The following is a 23,221-nucleotide window of genomic DNA, read 5'->3' as shown; positions in this document are numbered from 1 at the left end:
GCATTACTCTGCATTCATTGAAACGTCTCTGTGAAGTCGTTTCATAAGACGCTATTCGAATTCGGTACAACTTATTCACTTTACTACCTGATTTTAGCTCAATTCATGAACTCTTCCAGAAAGACTGAGCACTCAGATAAGGCCTGTTGAATATTATATGTGTGTTTTAATGTGGGGTTTCGGTTTTGTTTTGTAGGAAACGCTGAGTTGCTCATCGTGTGCTGGGATCAGACGATGTTGCTTCTCGTTCTAAGGAGAGCACAGGATGACCAACTCAGGTTTCCAATACATGAACAGAGAGGTTTACCCATCTTAGTCGAAGGCTGTGTTGAAAGCTGTGTCGAAGGCTGTTTTTGTGTGTGAAGTTGGTGACGGAGCAACTTCCACAAAATATAAGATTAAAAATCACTGAAAGTCATACTCCCTTAGACACAGTATTACACTCACGTACGGTTGAAGTGCTCCTAACCAGCTGCATGGGGAGCTAGGTAATCTCGAAAGAGAAAGCGGCACTCTTCGGTGAACGCTTAGTGAGTACGGATCGTAGCTCTTAAGGGGGGTTTCAGGTGATGGGAAGCAGGTTGAGTTAGGACTTCGTTATGTGTAACTGTTGAAATACTTAGGAACTTCAGCTTAACTGAAGCGTGTGAAGCGAGTTATTTTTCCGAATGTGCCATCATTATATTGCTTTAAATAGGCGATTTTTGGTTGTTTGAGTTAAAAGTGTTGAAGTAACTTTGTTCATTTTGAACAATGATGAAGTAGAATTTCAAACGGTGAAGCTGATTAGGAAAAGCTGGCTAGGATCACTTCAACCGTACGTGAGTGTAATACTGTGTGGAAGCGAGTACGATTTTTAATGATTTTTAATTTTATATTTTGTGGAAGTTGCTTGTCTCTTTCTGTCCCGATATTGTGCCACGTTTTTGGTAGACAATGACACTTCTGGTCCACCACGGCACCGCAATAGGCTTTATTTTAACAGTTTGCGTGATTAATGAGCTATAATTTCTGCAAGAATATCTGTTCTTTCGTGCGCTTTCTACAAAGCAGCACAACAGTTTGAATCGGAAGGCACCGCGTGCTCTAGTTCGGCCGTTTGCAAGCAGCAGACGCAGTTAGTATGTTGAATAATTATCGCACAACCTCGTGCATTGGTTAAACCTCTGTTCAGAATGGTACTTGCCTAGAATCGTAATGCGAATCTCACTGAGATATTTTTGTGGTATGAATGCAAAGGAGATAATAGTATCATTGTCTCCCACCCCTTTTTCTGTGTTTCTTCTTGCCGTAGTTAAATTGTGCTCTGTTACACTCTCACGTAATTCTTACTTAAATATTTCTAGTCAGGCACCAGTTATGTGTAGTTAGGATGTGCAACCAAATACTTAGATACAATAAATAATCTACGTGAAAGATAAATTCTGTGGTGTTGATCTTACACACTTACTCCGATTTCCAATCCTGAATTAATCAAATGGTTCAAATGGCTCTGAGCACTATGGGATTTAACTTCTAAGGTCATCAGTCCGCTAGAACTTAGAACTACTTGAACCTAACTAACCTAAAGACATCACACACACCCATGCGCGAGGCAGGATTCGAACCTGCGACCGTACCGGTCGCGCGGTTCCAGACTGTAGCGCCTAGAACCGCTCGGCCACCCCGGCAGGCCTGAATTAATCAAGTTGCTTCATGCATGACATGGAGTGCTATTTATCTGGCTACTTAAAGATATTTGCATACTTGTAACTAAATTATTAAAGTAATTAAACTAATAATTTTCCCTGCTCTGTTTTTTTTCTAAATGGTTAGGAAGGGCTTGGGCTGGTGGCGACCCTGAATTTCTGAATTTTTATCATTATTTGTGTGAGAGAAGCAGCTAGAAATGCGAGATAACGTATATAGCTCGTGCGAAACGTCGTAAACTTATTAATACGTTACATTAGTTTTTGGTGTTGCAATTTTTTCCGTCAGTTTATTTTTTTACACAACGCGTACACTTTTATGGTCTTACAAATATAAATTTTACTCATAATTGTAGTGCGCTGTCTCTGTAAAATGGTTATGAAAGCCTAACAGTTGTCTTAATACTAGTCGATGGTTTCGCTGTAGTATGTCGGGAGGCACAGGTTTATTCAAAATGGAACTAAAAATTTTTTCCAAAAAGAAAATTTTCTTGCTCTTCATTGCAACTATTGTTGCGCTCTTGCTAGCTGTCAGAATAAACAAACTAATCGAACCATCACATGTGACTGCGAATATGTACCCTTAACTACTTCCCCTCAAACAGCTACACTTTATTGGAAAGAGACGTACTGTATCTCTCATTCCGGTACCAAATATTTACAACACTTCGGGTCTTGTTATAAAGCTTTAATGACAGATAAATAAATCCAGCAAATAATTGAGGACGTAGGTTGCAACTGCTACTCTCAGATGGAGATGTTGGTACCGGTCAGAAGGCTGATGTCTCAAAAAAAATGTTAACATTTTTCTCAGAACTAAAAAATTTAGAATGCCAGAAGTCAGTATGAAATTAAAGCAGTTGAACTAGATAATTTGCAATACTTGAAAGAGCAGCACATCCACGACGACATTATCTTAGCATCCAGAAGGTATACATTACTACAATAGATAAAATTTCATATGATTCATTAACAATAAACACACTTCCTAAATTCAGTAACTAGCTAGTGGTTCTCAGGAAATATAAGTTATTAAATTAATCAGTAGCACACATACAAAGCAGCTGACATCTTTAAAAATTTGCAAGAATCGAAGACGGCATCACGAATTCACGCAGTAACCGTCGGGAGAAGAGCACTAAATCCTAATAACAGCTATTGAATCTGGCGCTGATCAACAAACTCGCGTTTCGATGTCGATCAACGGGACAAAAATTAGAGATCGCAAAACTGTGTAAGAACGAACTTGAAATTATTTCACCTACACGTACAGGCTTTTATAGTCGTGAGTCAACACTGGAACATGTTATTCACTTTACTGTTTCTGTCGATGAGCTCTGACGACCAGGATGCCAATGTTTCCACATTCTTCTCCCACAGAAATACAAGAGCATTTTTTTTTATGAGTTGTTTATGTATGGTCAGGAGGGACTAGTGAATGCTGGTTAGAACAGATCTACGTTCACTTGTGTAATGATATAACTGCCTATTTGACGTAATTTTGTAATAAATGAACGGAGGTGATAGGGAACAATACGTAGTAGGTCGAAATGAAGGTGTGAATGAAACAATAACCAAAGTGCTGGCAGCTGTAGGCTGTATGTGCAGTTGTCACTGCTGCAGGTAAATTTAAGCTGGAGCCATTTTTTAAAACCGATTGCCGAAATTTGTATTCCACTTAACTACATTATTCATAAGGCAAGAATGAGAAATAAAAAATAAATGTATATCATTATTCAGTAACCTTTTACAACTAAAAGACGGATCCAAGTTCCCCCACCGCCGAATAACCAAATACAGGTGAGTCGTCAGCACACGCATACGAACGTCTCATGAAACACTCAAGCAGACTATCTGTAGGGAACACCCAGTGGAATGGTACAGACGTCACTCGCAGCACTAGGAATACTGCTATAATTAGTAAACCGAAATAGAAGCCTGGTAACAATAGTAATATTAATGAATTAAGGATGGGTCCGCCTATTTGCAGGTACACAAATTATTGTCTTAACACTCAAACATGTTTATCACAGTTGTGACAGCTTCAGTGGGTTTTTTCTTTTGTTTTTCTGAAAACATACATAGAGGTAATGTTTAGAGTAGGAAATATGTTACATCGTATTTTGTTGTTATTGGAATTATATATGTACTTTACCTTTCATTTTACGTTGTGTGTCTTCACTGGCTGCCAACCGAAACTGGCCCCGGTTCTAAATAATCTCACCATGTCATGAGCAACCATGAAGGGTGTTAGGATGACGTCTGCACAGAATTTTTGTTTATAATCCCATCTCAAAAAGTACGTTCAGGTAAAAATCGAGGAATATGCCTTGTTTTGGCCTTACCATTGTAGTACTTGGCTGGTCGTCAGCTGTGAAAGGTTTGTTATTGTGCTGCCAAAAGTGTTTTTGTGCAGTTGCACTGACCTGCGGGCATCCGTAAAAATTTTGTGAAGCTTAGGTATTCATGGAATATCTTTCGTAATGTTTGTTAAGTGTTTATCAAATCTCGGAACTTGGTCTGCTTTCTGCTTGTGACGGTTACACTTTTAGATATTTGTATTTTGAAATCCACATTCCTTTGTATATCCGTTATGCATGTAAATGATGATGATTGATACACCAGGACAAAATAGGTTATAGTAAATATTTTTTACATACGTTGGCGACTAATTACTACAAAATATCAAGAATACGGACGAAAATCGTTTGGTCGTACTGTTTCACATTGCTGAATCACGGGGATTGCCGGAAACGGAGTTAGCAGCCTCGACGTCCAGGAGAATGAACTGATGCTACTGAAACTACCGCTAAGGCTGGCAAGAACTGAGTGGTTGCAGCATCAGTGGGAGGTCCCTGTCAACACCACCATTTTATCTTCTTAGACGGTGTATGAGCGGGTAACGAAACAGCCGCTGAGTTGACGGACGGAGAAAAAAAGAGAGGAAATGCTTCGGAACGTTGAGTGGCAGAGGGAGGGGCAATATTGACCCTCCGACCGCGACGGTTCCTTCCGAACGCAAGTGACGTGAATGCGCTTTGAGTCTCGGATGCGGGCTGCTCTTATGACGTTGCCGCTCGGCTCGCCGTCGGAGGGCAGGTTGACGTTTCGGCGCTTTTGTGTGTGTAGTGAGTGAAGCGGTGGCGCGCCTTTGATCTCGCACGGCAGGGCAGCACCACGCTACCAGCACTGTGTAGTCGGAGACAGCCGGGCCTTGCAGGCTCCGTTGACTCGGCTCTTGAGGAAGGTCACTCCTGCTCAGACATTGTGCTCAGAAACAGGCAGTACCGTTGGTAGGTGTTTTGCCGCCCAAGGTGAGAACTGAAAAATGCCGCCCTCTCTGTTTTCCCACTATCGGCCACCCCTATACTCTCCCCCCCCCCCTTTCCTCCATCAACAATATCCAACGGCACAACAATGTAACTCTCCTGTTATACTTTTAACCATTTACCTAAGGGACCAAATGGTCTCATTTTCTGGGGACAGTCCTCCGTTTTCGTGCTTTGCTCTCAATTCCTTTAAAACCGATTGAGGACAAAGAATGTCCTCTATTTCTCGTTTTTTAGCCTCAGTTTTTGATATGATCCAAAATAACTGAAACTGGGATAATGTGCTGAACATTATAAGCTAGAACTCAGCTGAATATAACAGTGCAATCAAATTTGGTATCAATTATTTACTTTATTTAACTGCAAGAAAATGGACCAATAAGAGTGCGGAACTATTTTCTGATGTGAACGAATTTTTCCTTGAATTTAGAAATTATGCTGTCCTGATGGAGACATGTCAAACCATCAACCTAAGTCATCTGGATAATCTTAGTATTATTTCATTTCTGTTTTAATTGAAATATTTGTCGAATGAGGAGTAAACCTCACCTTTTCCAGCATCCACTTTCTTGCGATTAAATAAATAAAAGATGCCTTGTTTTCATTTTAAATTGAGAGCTGTGAAACGTTTATTAATCTCCCCCGTGACAAAGTGGTTCAAGCAATTTCCCTCTGATCATTCTTACGAGATGAGTCCGGGTTCGATGCCCGGTGACACATGGATATTGTGCTTGTCGAAAAGATCTGGCTCTTCCCCTTTCTTTTGCCGCCCGTAAATTTTTCCGCCCTAGGCGGCCTCCTAGTCTTGCCTAATGGTAGAAACGGCTGTGATAACAGGTGAGGAGTTGTTCAGCCTCGCCTGATGTACGTACGCATGAAATTAAAGGTATGAGAAAATTCACCTTTTAATCGTGATTCTACGAGAGCCTGTGCACCTGTTGACGAAGCTGTAGTACTAGCTGGATTATTCGTGTGTCGCTTCATAGTGTGTCCACAGACGTGTAAATATCTGATTTAGGCAAGCTTAAAATTATTGTCATGGTAGTAAATACTCGGCCCAACTCGGACAAGAATGACTTTAGTAATATGATTTTTGTATTGATCGAACTGAGGAACATAGAACTATCGCTAAATAAATTGTAGAAGTGACATATCCAACACTTCATGTAAATTATCAGCTTTACTACATCTATATTAAATGCTGTTAATGTCAATGAATTATTAAATTACGTTTCTCGTACAATGATGTCAGGTTTCGGTCCATCTGAGAGCTTCTCCTCCTCCCTTACAATACGATTTTTTTTTTTTTGGTCATCAGTCTATTGACTGGTTTGATGCGGCCCGCCATGAATTCCTTTCCTGTGCTAACCTCTTCATCTCAGAGTAGCACTTGCAACCTACGTCCTCAATTATTTGCTTGACGTATTCCAATCTCTGTCTTCCTCTACAGTTCTTGCCCTCTACAGCTCCCTCTAGTACCATGGAAGTCATTCCCTCATGTCTTAGCAGATGTCCTATCATCCTGTCCCTTCTCCTTATCAGTGTTTTCTACATATTCCTTTCCTCTCCGATTCTGCGTAGAACCGCCTCATTCCTTACCTTATCAGTCCACCTAATTTTCAACATTCGTCTATAGCACCACATCTCAAATGCTTCGATTCTCTTCTGTTCCGGTTTTCCCACAGTACATGTTTCACTACCATACAATGCTGTACTCCAGACGTACATCCTCAGAAATTTCTTCCTCAAATTAAGGCCGGTATTTGATATTAGTAGACTTCTCTTGGCCAGAAATGCCTTTTTTGCCATAGCGAGTCTGCTTTTGATGTCCTCCTTGCTCCGTCCGTCATTGGTTATTTTACTGGCTAGGTAGCAGAATTCCTTAACTTCATTGACTTCGTGACCATCAATCCTGATGTTAAGTTTCTCGCTGTTCTCATTTCTACTACTTCTACTAATACGATACTAAATTATAATTACGAGTTACGAGTTAACTTTTATACTAAGCTGATTATTTTACAGTATCTCGCAATGAGTGTCCAACAAATCCAAGTAGTGGGATATTAATTTAGTTCTTTTCTTTCTGCCTTTAACTTCTAGAATTTACTGAGATGCATGAGTTCCTGGGAACTGGGCAGAATTCTGTTCGTCTCTTGCTCTAGAATAAACGGAGAGTTTTTGCGAGACCCTGCTGGGAGGACTGTCCGGCGAGCGGGGCCCGAAAGACAGGCGGGTAGCCCCGTGCGAAGAGGAAGTCACGGTCTGGTTTTGCTGGCACTGTGAGGATCTCATAGAAGGGTCCGATCGCCGACTCAGGGGTTAGCGTTTGGAAGACAGTTGGGAGTAGTGGAAGTAGGGTGCAATGGAGCGCTGACCGCGAGATAAGCACAAGGGGGTCCTAACTGAGATACGACTGGCAGTCTGGCGCCAGTGGTCGCAGTCAGTCAGCAGTCCACTGCACGCAGCAAGCGGCTACACGGGTAGCAGGGGTTGTGTGGCGTGGAATGGGCAGTTTTTTAGGTTAGATGGCCTCGGGCAAGTACAGAAAGGGCAACAGCCTCAAAGGGTGTGGGGCAAAGTCAGGACATGCGGGGACCAAGCAGCAATCGGTATTGTAACTGTAAACTGTCGAAGCTGCATTGGTAAAGTACCGGAACTTCAAGCGCTGATAGAAAGCACCGAAGCTGAAATCGTTATAGGTACAGAAAGCTGGCTGAAGCCAGAGATAAATTCTGCCGAAATTTTTACAAGGGCTCAGACGGTGTTTAGAAAGGATAGATTGCATGCAACCGGTGGTGGCGTGTTTGTCGCTGTTAGTAGTAGTTTATCCTGTAGCGAAGTAGAAGTGGATAGTTCCTGTGAATTATTATGGGTGGAGGTTACACTCAACAACCGAGCTAGGTTAATAATTGGCTCCTTTTACCGACCTCCCGACTCAGCAGCATTAGTGGCAGAACAACTGAGAGAAAATTTGGAATACATTTCACATAAATTTTCTCAGCATGTTATAGTCTTAGGTGGAGATTTCAATTTACCAGATATAGACTGGGACACTCAGATGTTTAGGACGGGTGGTAGGGACAGAGCATCGAGTGACATTATACTGAGTACACTATCCGAAAATTACCTCGAGCAATTAAACAGAGAACCGACTCGTGGAAATAACATCTTAGACCTACTGATAACAAACAGACCCGAACGTTTCGACTCTGTAAGTGCAGAATAGGGAATCAGTGATCATAAGGCCGTTGCAGCTTCCCTGAATATGGAAGTTAATAGGAATATAAAAAAAGGGAGGTTGGTTTATCTGTTTAGCAAGAGTAACAGAAGGCAGATTTCAGACTACGTAACCGATCAAAACGAAAATTTCTGTTCCGATACTGACAATGTTGAGTGTTTATGGAAAAAGTTCAAGGCAATCGTAAAATGCGTTTTATACAGGTACGTTCCGAGTAAAACTGTGAGGGACGGGAAAAACCCAACGTGGTTCAACAACAAAGTTAGGAAACTACTGCGAAAGCAAAGAGAGCTTCACTCCAATTTTAAACGCAGCCAAAACCTCTTAGACAAACAGAAGCTAAACGATGTCAAAGTTAGCGTAAGGAGGGCTATGCGTGAAACGTTCAGTGAATTCGAAAGTAGAATACTATGTACCGACTTGACAGAAAATCCTAGGAAGTTCTGGTCTTACGTTAAATCCGTAAGTGGCTCGAAACAGCATATCCAGACACTCCGGGTTGATGATGGCATTGAAACAGAGGATGACACGCGTAAAGCTGAAATACTAAACACCTTTTTCCAAAGCTGTTTCACAGAGGAAGACAGCACTGCAGTTCCTTCTCTAAATCCTCGCACAAACGAAAAAAATGCTGACATCGAAATAAGTGTCCAAGGAATAGAAAAGCAACTGGAATCACTCAACAGAGGAAAGTCCACTGGACCTGACGGGATACCAATTCGATTCCACACAGAGTACGCGAAAGAACTTGCCCCCCTTCCAACAGCCGTGTACCGCAAGTCTCTAGAGGAACGGAGGGTTCCAAATGATTGGAAAAGAGCACAGGAAGTCCCAGTCTTCAAGAAGAGTCGTCGAGCAGATGCGCAAAACTATAAACTTATATCGCTGACATAGATCTGTTGTAGAATTTTAGAACATGTTTTTAGGTCGAGTATCATGTCGTTTTTGGAAACCCAGAATCTACTCTGTAGGAATCAACATGGATTCCGGAAACAGCGATCGTGTGAGACCCAACTCGCTTTATTTGTTCATGAGACCCAGAAAATATTAGATACAGGCTCCCAGGTAGATCCTATTTTCCTTGACTTCCGGAAGGCGTTAGAAACACTTCCGCACTGTCGCCTGATAAACAAAGTAAGAGCCTACGGAATATCAGAGCAGCTGTGTGGCTGGATTGAAGAATTTTTAGCAAACAGAACACAGCTTGTTGTTATCAATGGAGAGACGTCTACAGACGTTAAAGTAACCTCTGGCGTGCCACAGGGGAGTGTTATGGGACCATTGCTTTTCACAATATATATAAATGACCTAGTAGATAGTGTCAGAAGTTCCATGCGGCTTTTCGCGGATGATGCTGTAGTATACAGAGAAGTTGCAGCATTAGAAAATTGTAGCGAAATGCAGGAAGATCTGCAGCGGATAGGCACTTGGTGCAGGGAGTGGCGACTGACCCTTAACATAGACAAACGTAATGTATTGCGAATACATAGAAAGAAGGATCCTTTACTGTATGATTATATGATAGCGGAACAAACACTGGTAGCAGTTACTTCTGTAAAATATCTTGGAGTATGCGTGCGGAACGATTTGAAGTGGAATGATCTATAAAATTAATTGTTGGTAAGGCGGGTACCAGGTTGAAATTCATTGGGAGAGTCCTTAGAAAATGTAGTCCGTCAACAAAGGAGGTGGCTTACAAAACACTCGTTCGACCTATACTTGAGTATTGCTCATCAGTGTGGGATCCGTACCAGATCGGGTTGACGGAGGAGATAGAGAAGATCCAAAGAAGAGCGGCGCGTTTCGTCACAGGGTTATTTGGTAACCGTAATAGCGTTACGGAGATGTTTAGCAAACTCAAGTGGCAGACTCTGCAAGAGAGGCGCTCTGCATCGCGGTGTAGCTTGCTCGCAAGGTTTCGAGAGGGTGCGTTTCTGGGTGAGGTGTCGAATATATTGCTTCCCCTGCTTATACCTCCCGAGGAGATCACGAATGTAAAATTAGAGAGATTCGAGCGCGCACGGAGCCTTTCAGACAGTCGTTTTTCCCGCGAACCGTACGCGACTGGAACAGAAAAGGGAGGTAATGACAGTGGCACGTAAAGTGCCCTCCACCACACACCGTTGGGTGGCTTGCGGAGTATAAATGTAGATGTAGATGTAGTCTCGTAAAAGCTTTTATGAACAAAGAATGTAGGAAACAGAGCTCTCGGCCGAGATAAAATCATTCCCAGCCTCATGCCACTTGGAGCTACATGTTCTGTTTTGGCTCGCTTTCGTGTGGGGGAGGTAAAACGTGCTTGTGTCTAGGTATGTAAATGGAGTAGTGGAAAATTTTAGGTGGGCGTCCAGCCCTTTTTTGGTAGTCGCACTGGAGGGAGATCACAAAATTGTTACGGAGATTTTGGTTGGGAGCCATATTTGGCATCTACATCTGCATAGATACTCCGCATGCCACCGTACGGTGTGTGATGGAGTGTTCTATGTACCATTATTAGTCATTCCCTCCCTTTTTCCACTCACAAATAGAGCGAGGGAAAAACGACTCTGTATGCCTCCGCAGAAGCCCTAATTTCTCGTCTCTTATCTTCACGGTACTTAATCGCAGTGTAAGTTGGCGGCATTAGAATCGTTCGAAAGTCAGCTTCAGATTCCGGAACTCTAAATTTTTTCAGTAGTGTTCCTCCAGGGATTCCCATTTAAGTACCCGAAGCATCTACGTGACACTTAGGTGTTGTTCGATCCTCCTGGTAACAAATCTAGCAGTCCCCCTCGGAATTGCTTCGATGTCTTCCATCAATCTGACTTGGTGCGGTACTCAAAAATGGATCGCACCAGCGTCCTAAATGCGGTCTTCTTTACATGTGAACCGCACTTTCCTAAAATTCTCCCATTAAACCGAAGTAAACCATTCGATTTCCATACCACAGCTCTCACATGTTCGTTCCATTTCATGTCGCTTTGCAACGTTAGGCCCAGATATTTATACAACCCGACAGTGTCAAGCAGGACACTGGTAATAACGTATCCGAGCATTATAGGTTTGGTCTTCCTACGCATCCGCATTGACATACATTTTTCCACATTTAGCGCGAGCTGCCACTCATCACACCGACTATAAATTTTCTCTAAATCGTCTTATGTCTTCCTACAGTCGCTCAACTTCCACACCTTACCGTACTCTCTAGCATCATCAGCGAAAAACAGCAGATTGCTGCCCATCCCGTCCACCAAATCATTTATGTATATAGAGAACAAAAGCGGTCCTATCACACTTCCCTGGGGCAAGCCTGACGATACCCTTGTCTCTGGGCCGGCCGGTGTGGCCGTGCGGTTCTAAGCGCTTCAGTTTGGAACCGCGTCGCAGGTTCGACTGCCTCGGGCATGGATGTGTGTGATGTCCTTAGGTTAATTAGGTTTAAGTAGTTCTAAGTTCTAGGGGACTGATGACCTCAGATGTTAAGTCCCATAGTGATCAGAGCCATTTGAACCTTGTCTCTGGTGAACACCCACCGTCGAGGACGACAATGTGCGTTCTATTACGTAAGAAGTATTCAGGTCACTCACATATCTCTTCGTTACCAGATTGCAATGGAATTGTGTCAAATGATTTTCGGAAATCTAGATATATGGAACCAGCCTGTCGCTCTTTATCCACAGTTCGCAGTATATCATGTGAGAAAATGGAAAACAGAGTTTCGCACGAGCTGTGCTTTCTAAAACCATGCTGATTCGTGGACATAAGCGTCTCAGTCTCAAAAAAAGTTTATTATTTTTGAACTGAGAATATTTTCAAGGAATCTGCAGCAAACTGAAATCAGTCCACCCACCCCACCGCCATCTCACACCGATCCCAGGGTTATAAATTCAACCATAGTCTTGCCTCCTTATTCCGAATTACATGTCATATTTCATAGTTTTTTTCAGAGTAATTCGACACTGATGTAGTCTTATTTTCTCTTCCATGAAAGATCGAACATGACAAAATGTGTTTCAAGCCCTATGAGCCGCTTGTCGTGACCTGAATTTTATATTGCTTCTTAATTAATAAAACCATTTACTGGTTGAATAGTTACCTAAGTTACTAGCAACTGATGTTAATATGATCCTTCAACCACAACGTAGCGTTCCGCCCACTATGAATTGCATGTTGAATTCCAAGTAATATCTTAATACCGCTTCCCTAATGCTCACAAATTTAGTGAGCGCTGAAGTTCATGGGGGCCCTTGCAGCATGTCACGAACTGGTACGAACATTAAGTTACGTACAACTCGAGAGGGCATACTAACATAAAAGGCGAATCCCTGCCTGGATATTTTTAATGAGAATTGTAGGCTCTTTCGAAACGTGTATAGAAATTTTATAGGCAAGCAAACGTTAGAGTCATTACCAAGATTATTTTGTCGGAACTGCTGATTTCAATGGCAAAAGTGAGAATTTTACAGGCAAATTGTCCTTCATGTGATAGAACGAACGAGCACAATTTTTTCCTAATTTGTGGTTTTATTTCAGCTTGTGTGTTTCGTCTAACCACATTGTTTCGTTTCGGCGTTCTTAGGCGTACAAGGGCGTGATTCCATCAATGTGCTTCATAGGACAGTAGGCAGGTCCTGCGAGAGATTAGGGACGGAATTAATGTCAGATTTCATATGGCCAAATGGCTCTGAGCACTGTGGGACTTAACATCTGAGGTCATCAGTCCCCAAGAACTTAGAACTGCTTAAACCTGACTAACCTAAGGACATCACATCATCCATGCCCGAGGCATGATTCGAACCTGAGCTGGTGACAGAGGCGGTAGATAATGTTCATGAAGCTTGCAAGGGTAAATGTCCAGTGCCGATGTGTAAACGGAAGAAATAAAGGAGTTCTTACGGTTCAAGGAACAGCGAGGAACAATTAATCAAAGGCATGTGTTAGGGGCACCAGGCACTATGGCTGAATTGAGTTCCGGCCCACAATCATGTGTAGATTATGCAGCTGGGGCAGAGCCATCTCAATCTTTGATTCATCAGAGGTTAGAGCGGACTACGTTTCAGGCGTCTCATATGCCGATCTGCATCCTGGGACCTGTAGCGCAACGAAGTCATCGGAAGCAGAACCCTTCGATTATAAGCACTGTTTCATAGTCAGGAATTTGCAGATCTTGAGGGAGAACAACTGAACAATTAGGCTTCTCATTACCTCCCATATTTCCCTTACGCCACCAATTTGAATAGGTCTGCAGTTATTTAGAAGGAGAAATTGCAGGAAGGATGCGAAAGGTAGCCTGTAGATGTAAGATGTATCAAGAATTCAGAGATACATTTCTGTCAAGCAGCAGCACCGTTAAGTCTTGCAGCACTGATACGGTTGTGCTGTATGACGTAGCTACCACACTATCAACAAACACTGGTACGCGGCGCACAGACAGGGAAGAGACCTCTAAGTCCTTGCTACAAGGGTTATAGCGTGTCAATAGTGAAAGTAATACCGGCGCATGGCTGAGAGTTAATGAGCGGTGCACCGCGTCACCACAGATTCTCCATGATCGGAGAATGAGGGTAATCGATCTCTTGCCGGCCGCGGTGGTCTAGCGGTTCTAGACGCTCAGTCCGGAACCGCGAGACTGCTACGGTCGCAGGTTCGAATCCTGCCTCGGGCATGGATATGTGTGATGTCCTTAGGTTAGTTAGGTTTAAGTAGTTCTAAGTTCTAGGGGACTGATGACCACAGATGTTAAGTCCCATAGTGCTCAGAGCCATTTGATCCATTTTTTAATCGATCTCGTGGGAGCAGGCCATAATCAGTAAATCAACCTAATATAAAAACCTGCGGTGATTTCAAGGGAAATGGGAGTAACAAGGTAGAAATGAGATGATGGACTTGGTGGAGAGAGGCAAAGGGCGTAGGTGGTCGAGATTTGGTCTCCTAATAGTCAGGAAACGCAAGTCAACAATGACGGGAAAATACCATGGGGACGAGGGAACAACGCGGAGTTGTTGATAGTTTTGCGGTCGGCAACATGGACTGGCTGGGATATGACCATACTACAGATGAATTATTAGAGGAGAAAGAGAGTGAGGTTCAAAATGGTTCAAATGTCTCTAAGCACTATGGAACTTAACATCTGAGGTCATCAGTCCCCTAGACGTAGAACTACTTAAACTTAATTAACCTAAGGACATCATACACATCCACGCACGAGGCTGGATTCCAACCTGCGACTGTAGCAGCAGCGCGGTTCCGGACTGAATCGACTAGAACCGCTCGGTCACAGAGGCCGGCTAAAAAGAGTGAGGGAATGCGGAACCTGCATCACGCCATTATTATTCCAATAAAAGGGGCAGTGAGTCAGCTTTCAGCGATCTCAGAAGAAGCTTTCAACTGTTGATTGCTGGAAAAGGGCTGCCCAGTGTTACTGCTACAGAAATTTGTAGTTAAAGGGACGACAGCAGGAAATAGTACAGAGGTGAATCATCAGGTCTGGTTGGAGTTTGTCAGTGACAAACACTGAAAAAAATTTCTGAGTAGTTTCAAAGTTGTTAGTAAGTGTAATACCAGTATTTGGAATGGATTTATGTGGGAACACGAGGCTTTCTTGAACTTGGGACGTAGTGAAAATACTCTGAGAAAATGGGAATTTATGACAATATGATCTGAAGAACAGGCAACTCGGGTGCAGATCGCTTCAGACTGTCTGAATTCTTCTATTGGGGTCAGTGATGTAGACACAGAAGAAGGGAGGATACTGATTGTGTAGGCATGAGGAGGAATAAGATGTGATTCCGAAGACTATAATAATACTGAAATGAGAATTAGGGATATAGTTACTGGAATACGGGGCATCAAAGAAGAAGATAAAAAGGAGCTACTGACGATTATGGAAAAAAAAATTGGGGAATATTTTCGGCTTTACTGGGGTTAATTAAAAGCTTTCAATGTAAATTTAAAGTAAAGGAGCATACTAAATTTTTCTCACGCCATTATGCCATATTATTGGCAAGAAAAAAAATGTATTTGAAGAAATCTGGGTCAGGATCGATCAAGGGATAACTGAAGCAATGGTATCGTCTTATAACAGCCCCTTATTGACAGTCCCGAAGAAATATGGTAAAATTAGACTTGTTTTGGACTAATGCCAAATTAGCAGCGTTATGAAGTGGAGGGAGAACGTCCTGAGAGCCTGGAAGAGGTACTTCGAAAGTTTCAGAGAGTACGTGTTTTCTCATCTCGATTTGAGGTCAGGGTATTGGCAGTCTGAACTAGACCCGTCCTGCCGAAAATTACACAGCTTTCCTAGTATTTGGACACTGCTACCAACTGTATCTTCGGCAGCTTTTATTCGCGGTTTGAATAGTACCATTGAGGAATCTTTGAGTGGCCGGGTAACATGGTGTGTTGACGACATTTTAATAGCGCAACACACCTGGAGACACCAGAGTGGTGTACTGGACAGACTTCTTAGTGCATTGTGGATCCACGATGTAACTGCAAATTTAGAAAAATCGAACTTTGGATCACCTAGAACATATTATTGTATGAAATCAAACTTTGCCAGATTCGTCCAAGACCGATGCAATAAGATTTTTCCCAGCACCGGGAATGAAGCAACACTTATGTTGTTGCCGGTTTTTAATAAATTTCTACAAGCATTTTTATTTTCTTAGGACTCTAACATTTCTTTAACATTATCAGATTCATTTTAGTGAATTATTAAATTTTTTTTCTCGTACGATATGTAGCTTCGTTGCCAAATTATCAACTTCTCATATTAAAAATAAAAATTTTATACATGGCTTCAAGCAAATGCAAGAACGAAATTTTCGAAAAACTGACATTGACAATTACTCTTGACAGTGATTTAAGGGAAACAATAGGCTTAATTTAAGCAGTGAACCTTACCTGATCTAAGGCGACTGTTTCTGCGTTGTCCTCAAAGACTTTCGAATAATGAGAGACGCCTGGAACAAACAGAGAAAGTAGTTAAATCCACAAACTGACATACATGGATAAATTATACAATAAACTGACAAATTAGAAGTAATCTTACTCTAGCACTTTAAAAATTTTGGCAGGTACTGATGGAAGTGTATAGGATGTTCCATGGTGTTAAAGTTTCGGAGCTTTGGGAGAAGTGCAAGTTTATCAAAAGCAGATTTTAAATTTTAGTCCTTAAATGAATGAGTCTAAATTTACGAAGTCAGACATTCTGCGGGATCTTAGGACTCGTTGTTTCCACGCTGTAATAAAGTGGTTGGTTGTATACTCGTGAACAGTGTTGTAGGCAAATCCAACCCACACGTCTGCGTACATAGTTAAAGGTAGAAAGAGGAAGCTCCACGAATGCATGTGTAAGTAGGCTGTTTATGTTTTCTCTATGTAAGTAGGCTGTTTATGTTTTCTTATTGGCAACGTTACGTAGCGCTCAATATAAAAATCACTGGCTGTGCTGTGTGCAGTCTGTGGCTAGTTTGCATTGTTGTCTGCCATTGTAGTGTTGGGCAGCGGCAGCTGGATGTGAACAGCGCGTAGCGTTGCGCAGTTGGAGGTGAGCCGCCAGCAGTGGTGGATGTGGGGAGAGAGATGGCGGAGTTTTGAAATTTGTCATGAACTGCTATATTTATATATGATGATATCAAGGTAAATACATTGTTTGTTCTCTATTAATATCTTTCATTTGCTAACTATCCCTATCAGTAGTTAGTGCCCTCCATAGTTTGAATTTTTTATTTAGCTGACAGTAGTGGCGCTCGCTGTATTGCAGTAGCTTGAGCAGCGAAGATTTTTGTGAGGTAAGTGATTTGTGAAAGGTATAGTTTAATGTTAGTCAGGGCCATTCCTTTGTAGGGAATTTTGAAAGTCAGATTGCGTTGCCCTAACAAAATATTGTGTGGCAGTAAGCACAGTCATGTACAATTTTTATAAGGGGACGTTTCATATGTCGACCCTTAGCCGAGGATACCTCACTGGAATCTTCTGATTTCTTCTTGTGGTTTGTGCAATTAGTGTAGATTTTGTTTATTGCTAGCGCGTAAATGCAGAGAGAATCTCCTTTGTAGTTGCAGTCTTTCATTGTTGTACAGTAAAGCAGTTGTGGCATGCATGTAGATTTGCAGCAAGTATTTCGCAGCTGCGCTTGCAATTAACTAGATACTATTTTCAGTGCTATGTTAATGTGTTCCTCTATTTTTGCTCTTCATATTGTGTTTTTCTGTGATGTCGTGTGAAATATTGTGACAATAATGGCGTGTGAAAAACGTAACACTAGGCTCCAAAGTAAATTGAGAAATGACAGCGAAGACGAAAGCAGTGTGTTAGCGCCACCGTGTAATGAATTAACTAATGTTCAAAGTAGTAATTTGGTAATTGTGCATAGGGAAATGGAGCGGGCGGCAAACAATGGCGTAGGCAGTGAAACAGGTAGTGAACAGGGAAGCATTATCGATCGATCGGTCGGCAACAGCTCGCCTCAGGAATCCGAAATGACAGGACACTATTTCGCAAATACTGTAGATTCAGGTTTTGCGTCCTCACCGTTTTCTCAAATAAATCAAGACACATTTTCTGCTTGTCAAAATGTGAATGCTGCCGGTGCAAATGCACTGCCGAAATGCATACAGGAACAGATTCCAGACACTAATACATTATTACTGCAATTAATGCAGATAATAAACAAAATCAGAGACAAACACAGCAACAGTTAGACACAATGGAACAACACCAGAGACAAACACAGCAACAGTTAGACACAGTGGAACAAAATCTTAAAAAGTTAGACTCATTGGAACAAACACTTGAACAAACACGTGAAGATTTAACTACTGAGTTACATAACATTGAATCGAAATGTTAAAAAGTCTGTAATGACGTAAAAACACAAATTTGTGAGCATTTTCAACCTATTTTTTCGCGGCATGAAAATGCATTACAGAATCACGAAGCAGCCATAAAAGAACTGCAAACCATTGTTCATGAAAATCATGAGACCTTGTGAACTAAAATTGACTCAGTTGCATCTACCGATTCGGTTACGCAACTTGTAAAAACTCAGGAAAACTTAAAGGACACAGTAGATTCGATTTCAACACAAATGGACACTCTGAAACTTGGTTCAGAAAAACACACTGAGGAAATGTGTTCACTATCAGAGAAAGTAGCCGAACTTTCGGATCAGGTCACTAACTTATCTACAAAGGTAGATGATGATCTGAATGACACAAGACCTGTAGCCTTCACTGACACAGAAGAGTATGAACAAATTAGAAAATTCAAACAGAATCAAAATCAAATCAATACACAGTACAAAAGAGAAATCCGGGAAGTACAAGATCAGCTGACACAGGTAATACAAGAATTACGTATTTCAGAGGATACTCGCGCCCCAATACGGGAAGAGGGACACAGAAATACGGAACAGCCACAAAATAACAACACAGGGCATTTCGGAAGTTATGAAAGAAATTGGCAATGTGCACCGAATTTTGAGATGGAATGGCCGACACGACCTAACAATGACCGATATGCGACTCGGCGACATGATGATTTTGACTATAAGCTGTTCATTACTACACGTAAATTCAAAACATTTAAGAATTCTGGCAACGACATTCATCCACAACCATGGCTCCATCAATTCTCGCATTGTTTTCCTCCCAACTGGTCGTTAGAACACAGATTAGAATTTATGTGTGGCTACTTGGAGAATGAACCAGCTGTAAGAATGCGATCGGTAATTCACGATTGCCACAGTGAAGGAGAGTTTTACCATGCCTTCCTCTCAGCATATTGGTCTCAAGCCACACAAGACCGAGTAAAACATAGCATCATAATGATGAAACGTTTCGAACAATCTGAATTTTCCAGTCTTATGAAATATTTTGAAGACATGTTGCATAAGAATCAATATCTTTCAAACCCATACAGCCCCTCAGAACTCATCCGCATTTGCTTAATCAAACTGCCTGAACATTTACGACATATTATTTTGGCAGGACTTTGCAAGGACGACATTGAAGCATTTCAGGGACTCTTACAAGAATTAGAAATTGACACTGACAATCGCGGAACGCGAAACCAGGAACACAACAATTACAGGTCACATCCGTCGCAATTCCGCGATGAAAGAAGTAATAACTTGACACGACAAGGCTATTCTCACAACACAAATCGTGACCAAAACAGACACCACCCGTATGACAACCGTTGGCAGAGTAGTAATAACTACAGGGAAAGATCACCTCTCCGTGGTAATGACTATCACAGAGACAATAAGATAAACAGACAATATGGGAACCAAAATAAATACTATCAAGGGAGACAGAATAACTTTAGACGCAACGGACCAGCATGCAGTTACGATTCAGGGAGAAATTCTCCACCATGTGACCGACAAGAAAGAAACTATGGAATCTACCGACATGACGACAGACGATATGATCGTAACGACAGACCTGAGTTGCATCAGAACTGGCGGGATTCAAACAGAGCAGGGCCCTCTCGTCACGGTGAATTTGTAGAAGTTAGGTCTCCAAATCCCAATAATGACGCTCGCCAACAAAGGAACAGACAATGACTCACACCACAGGCAGCCGCGTGCGCCGGCTGGCTCAGAGAAAAATAACATAGACGCTAACCTTGAGAAAAATTTTAGCATTCCTTACCGACGTATAAAACATGACAATTGCTTTTCAGTTGAAACTCTGCGTACTAGGAAGAGAAAAGGTTTACACCACATTTCACATGTAAAACCGTTTATTGGAAGATGATCTGCTTTTTAACTTTGTCTTTGCCATAAAACTTTTCACTTCACATTTCTAGTATGCTTTGTCAGACTTAAGAAACTGTTAACATACAACAATGTTTGAAGTTAAATATCCAGTCTAGAACCTAGGGAACATTTTTAAACAGAAATTACGAATGCATTGGTATTGCGAACAGACAACACAGTGTTATTGTGTGTGTACATTCTTGCTTGTTAGTTGCATGGTTACGTAACTAGTATAAGGCTCACATACTTAGAACATATACTGGTGTTGCTAATGAGATTTTAATGCAACATTTTGGTTTGCTTGAAAATACATCCTTTATTTGAAGTACTTTCTGTGGGATTAAAGATGACTTAGCATTTGGTTTCTTTGACAGCTACACGATTATATCACGACGCTACTAATGAGTGACAATTTACAATGTTGCTATTGCGGTGTTTCTGTTTTATATCTGCACAGTTTTTCTGAATTCTTCTGGAAATCAAAACATGTTTTATTAGTAACTTTTGTGGTATAGCTACAAGGAGACAGCCTTTTCCATAGCACAACAATACGTTACAGCACAGTACTTTCATCATCACAACAATAAGCGTAATAACTAAGATATCTCTACGCAAAGCATTTCACTTTTGTTTATCATGAGGTAAGTACATTGGCTTCTGCAGAACTTAGCTTTCGGAGGACGATAACTACGACACTTCCACAGAGATTATCTTACAGCAAGACGCACATTTAGCGCTACAGGACACGTATTTGAGTGATTAATTTCACACTTAAAACATTTATTTTTAAAGATATTTGAAGTACAATGATACAAAGGTTTTCCGTGACACATTTCATTCCATTGCTGTAATCTGTAACACCTGAGGGTATTATTCATTAATCCTAGGGGGGTACACGCCTACTTTGTGTACCATGTGTTTGGCAAGCACAAGGAGCCCTAGCTAATATGGTATTTGCTTATACAACTTTACACATCGGTACCATATTTCTCTAACATGTAAATTACACAGCTATCTGATCATTTAACTGAGAGATAAACTTTTTTTATTACATCAGTGACAGATGTTTACGCGATTACACAGTTGGATAACTTCACACTTATGAAATTGTATTTTGTCTGTACTTTGTGAAATGCTCATATTTTTTCGGAACCATTGTGATACTATGAAAGCTTTGAATGATATATTTGGTAAGGGAGCATGATTTTAAAGTACGTTTGAGGTAGATGACACTATTGAAATGAGCAGAGAATTTTTTTTAAGTTTTGAAATTATTGCAGAAAGCTACGACGTTTTTGAGATTTGACTGAGGTGTTATGATGTTATTATTGCGACGATGATGTGTATTATGTTGTTGAGGAATGTTTATTATGCTACGTATTTCTCATGATGAAATATTGAAGAAGTGTCGACGAATATGTATATGTATAATGAGGTAAGGAATAATGAGTAGTGTTTAGGGACTCTGATTTGTGGAAAAGGTTGTTGGAAACCAAGAATCGTACTTTAAGAGTTATGAAATGTGTGTAAATGCGTGACTGTATCACAATGCTGACGAATATTTTATTTGGACACTTATATTTATAGGATTTTCTTTCTACAGATTTGCAACGCTAATTCTTGACCTGTGAAATATTTTTATGTGAGACTGTCACGGCAGCGGAAACTGCTGTCGTAAATATTTCCGTAAGAAAGTTAAGTGACCACCTGCACGTAATGCGTCGTGGGCACCCACCTGGGCGACAGCTGCCCGAAAAAAAAAGCCATTAGCCTTTCAGCGGCACAGGTAGAAAAAAAGAAAGGGGAGGCCATTGTCCTCGCTATTGACATTTCCTTGTTGAAAGCATACTGTGGAGGTCGTAATTTATGATATTTACTGAAATGCCTAATGAAACGATGAGAAACATTTCACGGCTATTGTCTTGCTAGTTGAGAAAAATGCCATATGGCTTGCTTTATGTATTTATTTACACATTTTGTTTAATATTAAGTTTCTAGCTGCACTGCAGCATTGGTTAAAATAAAATTTAATGTATGTACTAATATAGTTATTTTATGCCTACAGATCCAGTCAGTAAGAAATTTATGATCTACTTCCAAGAAAACGAGGGCACATAAATATACATTTCCTTTCACAGGAATTGCATAAATAATTTCTTTACAATTTGGTAACTTATCTGCTAGTGTAAGTTCACGTGATGCATCACTCTAGTGTTAAGATGTGACATAGGTATTAGACATGGCCATTTTAGTGTAATATTTTTTCTGCTTGAGCTATGTCATGTTTAGGTATAAGTTGCTGTTGTTTGCCAGGCATAGTGTTATTGAATTTGACTTTGTATTATTCTGTTAAGCCAGTTTTACTAATGATTTATTTTTATTGTTTGCTGCACATTGCCTTAGATTAGTTGTAATATTACAATTGCTTTGCTAATCTCTTAATGCTGCTTGCTTTGCAAATCTGCATTTTTTTTCATTGCTGTTTATATTAATTGTTTTATGTGATGCTGCATTGCCTCGTCCCTTGGTATATATATCTGAGCTCAGTAGATTTAAGTTAGCTTAAGAGGGGGTAGCCTCTAAGAGAATGAGTTGCGATGAATTGGAAGAAATGCATTGAGAAGTTATACGAAAAAAAGTACAGAAAACAGGTTTAGGTAGGGTTTTCTTGGAAATAAATGTTGAGGTACGAAATGTGTGAACATATAAATACAGAAAGCATGCTTAGATAGAATTTTTTTGGTGGAAACAAAGGATGAAATAAGAGGAAAGATATATGAAGTTTTGGGTTGGACTGCAGTACCAAATGTTACACTGAAAACGAACCCTGTCCTTTCCTATTGGTGTTATCCCACTATATGTTTGTGTACCCTTGTGTATTTGTTTTCTTCCTGTGTAGTTTCATAGGATTTTTTCTTCTTCTAATACTAAGCTACATTCACTATGATGAGGAATACCGTTATCCTCAAATATAATTGGCATTAATAATATGTTATTTACCTTGTAAATATGCTTAGACATTATTTATTCTGTTTTGTTTTAATGCTCATGTGTAAAGTTGATGTTCCAAAAGTTATTCTGATCTTTTATGTATCTACTTATCTCATAATTCCTGTAACACTGATGTATATGTTATTTCGATTCTTTTGTAAAGCCCATATTACTACAAATGTTATCTGTACTATTATGTTCTTTAATGATGTATTTGTACCTTTGT

General features: G+C 40.8%; 1 protein-coding gene across 1 annotated transcript in view; it reads right to left on the bottom strand.

Moving 5' to 3' along the window:
- The window catches only part of LOC124625417 (otoferlin-like), a 1,049,973-nt gene that overhangs the window by 504,513 nt on the left and 522,239 nt on the right, over window positions 1–23,221 (bottom strand). Inside the window, exon 2 of the mRNA XM_047149169.1 lies at window positions 16,140–16,198. Coding sequence (XP_047005125.1) covers window positions 16,140–16,198 — 59 coding nt within the window. The remainder of the gene's footprint in view (window positions 1–16,139; window positions 16,199–23,221) is intronic.

Source organism: Schistocerca americana, chromosome 1, assembly GCF_021461395.2.
Source record: "Schistocerca americana isolate TAMUIC-IGC-003095 chromosome 1, iqSchAmer2.1, whole genome shotgun sequence".
Lineage (NCBI taxonomy): Eukaryota > Metazoa > Arthropoda > Insecta > Orthoptera > Acrididae > Schistocerca > Schistocerca americana.
This window is presented reverse-complemented; position numbering and strand designations above follow the sequence as displayed.